General features: G+C 48.6%; 1 protein-coding gene across 1 annotated transcript; it reads left to right on the top strand.

Moving 5' to 3' along the window:
- Window positions 1-2199: 2199 nt before the first annotated feature.
- Window positions 2200-9321, top strand: ky (kyphoscoliosis peptidase). Its single transcript, XM_076300452.1, has 7 exons — window positions 2200-2326; window positions 2447-3088; window positions 3406-3520; window positions 3807-3924; window positions 4436-4624; window positions 5606-5790; window positions 7186-9321. Exons 2-7 carry the CDS (start codon window positions 2585-2587, stop codon window positions 8592-8594), a joined length of 2520 nt encoding a protein of 839 aa, XP_076156567.1. The 5' UTR covers window positions 2200-2326; window positions 2447-2584; the 3' UTR covers window positions 8595-9321.
- The last annotated feature ends 453 nt before the right edge of the window (window positions 9322-9774 follow it).

The raw sequence follows: 9774 nt of genomic DNA, 5'->3' as shown, positions 1-9774 counted from the left end.
TGCTTCATTTGCTTTCGTGTCAGATTGTTTTCGTGCCGTAGGCTATGAATCACATGTCCACATTAATAACATGTAGGCTAGCCTACAAATAGGGAAATGTTAAACCAATGAAAAATACTTCAATTGTTTTCATGCTTTAGCCATAAGCTAGGCAACTTCCTTTGCAGCTGTGGTAGTGCATTTTTCAGAGATCAAGTCACAAAATATAGGCTAGGATACAACGAAACATTATTCCGTTACCTAGGACCTCAAACGAATAGGCTATTCTAACAGCTAACAAGTACTGTATCTGTACACTCTATAGGCTATTCTAACAGCTAACAAGTAGCCTACTGTATCTGTACACTCTATAGGCTATTCTAACAGCTAACAAGTACTGTATTTGTAAGATACTGGTGCAAGATGTGCTGCCATATAACCATATATTATTATTATTAGGCTATTATTATTATTCATTTGTCCACTATGAGGAGGGCAAAGTTTGGATGAGGGACACTTGTTCTGAGAAATCACAGACGCCTCTGCTACACTCCACCTGGAATGTCTGTCATCATAAGAATGTCAGTTTTATTAAAACTGTCTGCCTTTTTCGTCTTTTTTGCCCCCCTCTGAAATGACACCCACAGGCAATAATACCTTGTGTACCACAACCAAACAAGAATTCACATGAGCCTTTGAACCTGCTATCACGTGATTGCAGCTGGTTGGAGTATGGGGGGAGGGGGGGTGCCAGAAAAAAGAGGGATATCCCCATCCTCCACCCCACCATCCTCACTGATCCCTTCATCCAGCCACCTCTCTCCTCTTGTTGCTCAAAGGACACTCATCCCCGGAGCCGGTGTTGCACAGTGCTCAGGTGGCATCAGTGCCGTGTCATGAATGAGTCCGCTTCAGCAGGGCTCTGCCTGCAGGGAGTGGAGGGCTGCCAGGAAGAGAAGCCGACCCCCTGCCAAAACCTGCTGCCCACGGGGGAGGCAGAGATGGCAGCTCCCGCCTCAACCCTGTCAGGGAGAAGAGGATACCGCTGGTGTGTGGCACATGCAAACACACACTCTCTCTCTCACACACACACACACACACACACACACACACACTCACACACACACACACACACTCACACACATTGACACATACATACAGACAAAAACAAACACATATTTCATTGTGCACTCACAAACAGTTACATATCACACACAAATACACACTAACTCTTTATTTGGATTGACAGGTCCGGTCACTTGCATACATTGGTACAGTAGGCCCTATGCTCTCTATATTTTTCAGATGTACACACATATATTATCAGACAATAGGTCTCATACAGTCTTTGAGGAAACTGCAAGATTTGTGTGTGTGTGTGTGTGTGTGTGTGTGTGTGTGTGTGTGTGTGTGTGTGTGTGTGTGTGTGTGTGTGTGTGAAAAAGACTGAAGACTAGGTGATTTGATTAGGTTTATGTCAGCAGGCAATGGACACAGCATGGCAAACAGCAACTTGGACAGCTGATGTAATAGCAGGGAGTGTATATGTGTGTGTGTGTGTGTGTGTGTGTCTGTGTCCGTGTGCTATTGTATGTGTGTGTGCGTGTGTGTGTCTGAGAGAGTGTGTGTGTGTGTGTTTGTGTGTGTGTGCCTGTGTGCTGCTATGTGTAAATCAGCAAGTCCATTTCTGTGTGTGTCAACAGTGTATCACAGTGTCTCAGAGGGACAGGAATGTTGTCTAGCCACAGTGTGTGTTTTATCTTGACCCATGGGCAGTATGTGTGTGTGTGTGTGTGTGTGTGTGTGTGTGTGTGTGTGTGTGTGTGTGTGTGTGTGTGTGTGTGTGTTTGTGTGTGTGTGTGTGTGTGCATGCGTGTGTGTGTGTGAGTGATTTATGAACCTGTACCGGTACGTGTTAATGAGCACCATCATTAACCACAGACCCCCCTCCAAACCCTGACCCCCCCCCCCCAACAAACTCGTCACTTCTGATGCCAACACTCGTCCTTCTTTCCTCTCTCTATCCTCCTCTTTCCCCCCTCTCTCCCTCTATCTATCCTCCTCACCCGGGTCGAGGTGGTCCCACCCTCCTATTGGCCACTCTGCTGGGTAGTGGCATATTTTTAGGCTGGTATCTCACCAGAGAGAGAGAGAAAGGGAGAGTGGGGGGAGAGGGGTTGTCCAGAAAGGAGATATATACTGCCCACTCACTGAGGACAAAGAGACACACACACTCTCTCTCTCTCCTATTGACTCTGACTTAATCTGGCTTTATTTTTTCTCATCTGTCGTTCGCTGATCAACCTCTCATCTACCTCTTTCTCTCTCTTTTCATCTATAGCAGAAGGTAAGTTTTCAGTATGCTAACGCTTTACCTTGTAGCCTAACAATTCTCATCAGTTCTGTCAGTTCTCTCTCTCTCTCTCTCTCTCTCTCTCTCTCTGTGTGTGTGTGTGTGATGGTACAGAAGCTGTTTTCTCCCTCCCTACGTTGAGAAGGGGGGAGTTTGGGGAGGTCGGCATGTTGAGACCTGTACACAGTAGCAGCTGCAGACTGGACCCTCTGACTGCAGGGCACAACGAAAAGCTTCAGAACATCACACTTCATGTATGAGAACTTTAGAGACCAATTTCAGAACATGGAACAGGAAACAAAGAATGAACAACCGAGAACTCTGAAAAAAGATCTGGTACACAAGCAAGAGCTCAGTAAGATGCAGAGCCAGAGGAAAAACATCCGTGTGGTGGCGAAGCCCCGAGCCAATCAGAACGGCGAAAATGAGCAGAGGCCACGCCCTGCTGTGCTGGGATTGGACGGGGTGGTGTCCAGGCGGGCCGTGTTTGAGCAACTCGCAGAGTCGCAGAGCGAGGAGCGCCCAAGCACCAAGCGGCAGCTCTCGGCTGAGAGCGTGGCAAAATGTGTGAGCGTGAGCAAGAGGAGAGACGCTGTGCCGCACGCGGAAACGCACGCTTCAAAAGCACTCACACACAGTGGCCCTGCCGCCAAGCCAGGGAAACCCCTCGCACGGCGGAGGTTCCACCAACAACTGTTCAAAAGCACAGATGTGTTCCAGAGAGTGGACACATACGCCATCAATGCTGGGAAGGAGGTAACACACACACACACACACACACACACACACACACACACACACACACACACACACACACACACACACACACACACAGAAACACACACACACACACACACACACACACACACACACAGAAACACACACACACACACACACACAGACAGAAACACACACACACACACAGACAGATTTTTCAGCAAATAAGGATAACCTATAAGGATACCTTGCAAATGTTTACACTGTGTGTGTGTGTGTGTGTGTGTGTGTGTGTGTGTGTGTGTGTGTGTGTGTGTGTGTGTGTGTGTGTGTGTGTGTGTGTGTCCGTGCTCCAGCTTCGGGAGCAGTGTATATTCTCTGCACCTCCCATAGCTCAATGTGTGACGCGGGGGGCCAGGAGTGAGCTAGAGAAGCTGAGAGCCATCTGGGTGTGGCTGTGTCACAACATTGGTACGACTCCAGCACACACACACAAACACACGCACAATACAATACACAACAAAAATGGCCCCAGTTTATTAGAGCATTTTCTTTCCATAAACTATGTTGACAGTGACGAATGCAAATAGCATTGGACTTACAGATTGTACAAGTCGGCCAGTGTTTAGTTTTGAGATTCGCTCAAGTTTGTGTTGGTTGTCAGACAGTGGTGAGTCATGGTTAGCTGAACATGAGTCCACGTGAAGTGTCTTAATGGATAAATGTATATTTAGTAAAAAACAATGCTACTTTGCAGAGTACGATTTGGATGGATATCTGGGTTTGAGTCCAAAGCTCTGCTCACCTGATGAAGTCATCAAGGAGGGCCGTGGAGTCTGCAGTGGCTACTCAAGCATTTGCCTGGAGATGTGCAGGTTCCAGACACACACACACACACACACTCTCACACACATACACACACACACACACACACACACACACACACACACAGACACTATATCCATTCCCAAGAAGTGACAAAACAGTCATCTTAATTCCCTGTATTCCTTCACCTTTAGAATATTCAAACTTGAAGACATACAGTAGTGCCTCCCTCCCACATCTTTCAAACTCTCTCTCTCCCACTCTCTTAAACACACACACACACACACACACACACACACACACACACACACACACACACACACACACAGACACACACACACACACACACACACACAGACACACACACACACACACACACACACACAGACACACACACAGACACACACACACACACACACACACACACACACACACACACACACACACACACACACACACACACACACACAGACACACACACACACACACACACACACACACAGACAAACACACACACACACACACTCACTCACTCTCTCTCTTCATTCTGTCTTTCCCCAGGGAGGTTGGCATCAAATGCCAGGAGGTGAGCGGCTTCAGTAAAGGCATCGGGTACCAGCTGAGTGGCCGCCGTGCCCGTGAGTCGGACCACATGTGGAACGTGGTGTGGCTGGAGGGCCAGTGGTGGCTGCTGGACGCCTGCTGGGGAGCGGGCAGAGTGGACATGCTGAATAAAACCTTCATAAAATGGTTAACACACACACACACACACACACACACACACACACACACACACACACACACACACACACAAATGTACACACAAACACATATACATACAGTACACACACACACACAAACACGTATACACACTCATTCTACACAGACAAATATAATGCACACACACACATACACACACACAAACATTCATGTAAGATTTGCAGAAATGGAGAAAATTTCACTGTGGCATTTTGTATTAAGATGCTTGTACTAAGATGGCATGAACATAATCGTACAACCATCTGTTTAGATGCGCATCGTCTGTCAAACATGTGACCCGGCTCCCTGACATTCATTCCAGCAGCCATCTGGCCATGTGAAAGTTTGGGCATAATTCCCTAAAAATCTGCTGTTTCATATGAGGATGTGTTGGAGAGAGGGATAGAGAGAGAGAGAGAGTGAGGGGGAGAGGGAGAGAGGCTGGTCTGGCTAATACCCCTGTCAGCTGTGTCAGCAGTCTCAGCCAGAGGAAAAGTCCTCGGACCCAAATACATACGCTCAGAGTTTCCAAACATAATCACAGACGGGTAAACACACACACACACACACACACACACACACACAAACAAATACACACCTACAGACACATCTGCAGCACCCACAATGAAAGAGAGACATAAACCATGTCTGAACATATGGCCTCTTGTCACCACTGGATTTAAATTTGTATTTGTCTCTGATGTAAAATGTGCACACACACACACACACACACACACACACACACACACACACTCACACACACACACACATGTGTGCACACACACCAGAGCTCACAGGGACAGATACAAACACACACACTGTATATATGATATACATACACACACACACACACACACACACACACACACACACACACACACACACACACACACACACTCACACAATGGGCCACACAAATTACCATCAATACACACAAATGGGCTTTCTAACACATGTGTCCATGTCTTTCAGCTATGATGATTTCTTCTTCCTGACGGAACCAAGTGAGTTCATTGACACTCACTTTCCCGACCAATCAGAATGGCAGCTTCTGGACACGCCCCTGAGCTGGGAGAAGTTTGAGAAGAGAGCAATTACATCATCAGCTTTCTACAGCCTAGGCTTAAAACTAAAGCAACACCACCAAGTTACCACGGGTAACACAACACACACACACACACACACACACACACACACACACACACACACACACACACACACACACACGGGCAAACACACACACGCGCACACACACACACACACACACACACACACACACACACACACACACACACACACACTAACAATAAGCACACACCCACACACGCTTACACAAACACTTTTGTTAATACACACACACACACGTACACAAAAAAACAATAGGAGTCTTGGATATTATTATTTTCCTGGCTATGGATCAAATGCAGGTCTGCCTCAAGGGTCACATAGACTCCCTCCAGCACTCTCGTCTGGAGTTATTTTGGGAAGTGCTGATACCATGTTCCAGTGGTACCACATTTGAAAGACAGAAAGCGTGTGTGCGTGTGTGTGTGTGTGTGTGTGTGTGTGTGTGTGTGCGTGTGTGGAAGCATGCGTATGTTTGTGTGCTTATATCCGGGCTTTAAAGGACTTCTTTGTTTAACACAGATCAGATTCCTCAGAGGGAACCTTTGTTGGGAACATTTCCTTTCAAGATAGTTTACACTACAGGAACACACCGACCCAGACACACACACTGATCTACACACACCACACCACACTACACACACATGCACACACACGCACACACACACACGGCACACACACGGCACACACACCATCATCTGCCAGATTACTGTCCAAGACAAGCCCTCTGTTATTTTCCAGATGCACAACAAAGCCCTAATAACCAGAACCAGCTTCTAAATGAATCCATTTGATTGCAGCCGCGCAAACCCAATAGTGAAACAAACACCCATTTATTACCTGAGCACTTCACCTCTGCCAGTCAGATCTAGACTTTAGAGGTCAAGCACTCAATGCCCGGCTGCCCGACCAGAACGGGTTCTGGCTCACTACCACAGATCTGGGAGAGACGTGGCTGCTGTTTCAGTGAATATAATCAAGCCAGTGATTCTAGCCTTCAGTGGATCAAAGTGGTGGCTTGAGCAACACATGTCCATGTCACACAAAAAGGCCAATTGGTAAAACGTCATGATAGCATTAGGTCTACTAGAGGCCCTGGTGACTTATCCTTATCTGACACACTGTCATTAATGGGCACCCTATTTCCTATGATAAGGGATGTATTTCATTCAGGTTAAACTGGCTTGGAAAGGGACAAGATGGATTCAAGGTTTAATAGGGGGCCATCAGTCTTGACTATTTTACTGTCAGAGTGAATGGATAATACATTTTTACAAAGAGAAGTCTTATCCTTGTACCTGCAAATTTACATCAGCTACAGTAAATCTCAATCTAAATGAGCCTTTGACTGTTTGTCAACGGTGCATATGATTGGTGGGTGGGTTAGTAGTGAGTTTGCAATAATTCTTTGTCATCACTCTCCTCAGATGCTGGTGAGGCCAACGTGTGTATGAGCTTTGCCCGGCCCATGAGTGTGACTTACGAGCTACGCCCTCATCACGCCCGTGACGACACACACACCACCCAGTGCGCACAGTCAGATGCAGTGCCCCAGCGTGGAGCTCCAGAGCAGGGGGACTCCCGTGGCTCCTTTGCCCGCCTCAGCCTCACCTCCCTGGGCATGAGCCTGCAGCTGACTCCCCCCGAGGCTGGATCGTACGACCTGCGGCTGTTTGCACGGCCGCTGTCGGCGAGTGCCGCGCGGCACTGCTGGGTGTGCACCGTGGAGGTGGTGTGTCCGGTTGCGGCCGAGACCGAGGAGGTGCCACCCAACCCGTTCCTGAGCTGGGGCGTGTGCGTGGATGCCGGTGAGCTGGGCGTGGAGTGCTGCAGCACAGGAAGTGATGTCGTGGAGGTGGGTGAGGGCGGCGAGTGGGCGCTGACTGTGCAGACGTCGCGTCCGCTCATGATGCTATGCGAACTGGCGCACACCTCCCTCGAGCCCGCGCTGGCCAAGCGTTGCCTGGTGACGCAGATTGCCACTGCCCAGCTGGTGTGTCATGTGGTCTGTCCTCTGCGTGGCTTCTACAGGCTGTCTGCGTTCGTGCGGGACTACGATAGTAGCGACGGAAAATTCCAGAACGTTGGGAACTTCCTACTGCACTGTCGGAATGCCTGCCCCGGGCCTGAGAGCCTGTTCCCCCCGAATCTCACCCCGTGGTGCGGTCCGGGGATACGAACGCAGCAGGCCGGACTGACCCAATTCAGCCATGCGGGCCCAGTGGTGAGCCTGCCCCAAGGCCGCTGCAACATCAGCTTCCACAAGGACTCCCCAGACCTACAGGTGCACGCAGGCCTCAGTGTGGAGCTCCACCAGGAGACCACGGACCTGAGTGCCGAGTTGCAGGAAGAGGCCCTCCCCCTGTCACGGCACCTCTTCCTCACCCAGATGGACGGCAAGGTGACCGTGAGTGTGAGCGCACCCCGCCGTGGCGTCTACCGCCTCTCACTGTACGGCCGGACGCCGCCGCAACAGGACTACGTGCCGCTGTGCGAGTTCGTGCTGCGCAGCTCGTACCCGGAGCCCAACCCCCCGTTCCCGGCCGTCTACTCGGCGTGGGGCCGCGGCTGCGTGCTGCTGGAGCCACGCGGAGGGGTGCTGCTCGCCGGGCAGCAGGTGGCGTTCCGGGTGCGCGTGCCCGGGGCCCGGAGCGTGTGCGTAATCGGGGAGAAGCACGCGGAGCTGAAGATGAACAAGAGCCGCGTGTGGGAGGGCCACGCACGTGCGGGACACGGCACACTCACGCACGTCAAACTGGCCGCAGCGACCGTGGAGACGGACAGCATGGCCATCCTGCTGACCTGGGACGTCCGCAATCTCCCCAATGAACTTTGAGAATGCTTCTGCCAACTTGTATGTGTGTGTAAGAGTTTTGCCTGTGCCTGTGAGACAATGTATTCACAATCCTTCACTATTTCAATGTTTATCCGGGTTTTAAGAGATATAAGCTAATACATTCAACCTCTTCCGCACAAAGGAATCTTTCAGACACTGAAAATGGCTGAACCTGGACATGACAGCCAAAGATCCCACAACAGGAACTACTGTGCTATTAGGACTGGGAACTTTTTAGTCAGATGGTTCTCAGAAGAACATTTTTGGCTTACAAAGGAACTTTATTGCTTCTATATCCTTTTCCCCTCTGTGTGCTAATCTCAAACTTGAGTGTGGTGCTGGCAACACTCATGTCTTCATCCATGACACAAAACCTCAGCAGTCCCATGAGCCTTTGCAGTGAGCTGCTTGTCCTGTCACTGTGGACCGGTGCTAGATGTACTCTGTATCAATATGTTATTACTGCTGCAATGGCCAGAAATCCCGTTGGTTGTGATAATAACTGATAGTGTGTCTGCAAAATGTCATTAAGATCTATTATACCGCATAAAAAACACAATGGAGTTGTTTCTATATACTATTCAATTAAAACCGCTCTTTGTTTCTGAGAGCACGCAGCTAATGGTGAGGTCTGTTTACTTCATACTGCCATGACAACCGCTGGCTCAGAATTAGACTCCATTCTTCAGCTCAGTGTTGTAAAAATAAACAATAGGCTAAAAATGTTCATGTGTGTGTGTGTGTGTTTAAGACACTGGGTAGACACTCCAGGGAGGGGTAGAAAGAAATGAGCAATGTCTGGTAGTGTGTGTACATCTCAGTTTGTATGTTTGTTTGATGTTTAAGTGATCTATAAATGCACTGTCAGTTAAGTTAGGATGTATACCACATATGCAGAGTATGAATGCCTTTTCTGAGTTTGTGCAGAAGTCAATCTGTGTTTACTACCCATTATATATGAAACACGTGCAAACCTGCTTTGTGTAGATTAAAACTGATTTAGTATTATTTTGTCCTATATAGCCTAGATTAAAGATTCTGTCTGACTCATGAATTTGCATGTGATGCCGAGGCTAACAGGAATTTTTGTAGAGACATTGGTTTTGTTTTGTGTGTGTGTAATAAGAGTTGAGTGTCCTGTGCTACAGTATTAAACTAGTGTAAGTCCCTGTGTGTGTGT

The sequence above is a fragment of the Alosa pseudoharengus genome, unplaced genomic scaffold, assembly GCF_046254945.1.
Source record: "Alosa pseudoharengus isolate Yale_2024_CS ecotype anadromous, Long Island Sound unplaced genomic scaffold, YU_APseudo_1.1 YU_APseudo_1.1_scf_22, whole genome shotgun sequence".
Lineage (NCBI taxonomy): Eukaryota > Metazoa > Chordata > Actinopteri > Clupeiformes > Clupeidae > Alosa > Alosa pseudoharengus.
Note: the sequence above shows the minus strand (reverse complement) of the source record. Positions and strands in the feature narration are given on the sequence as shown.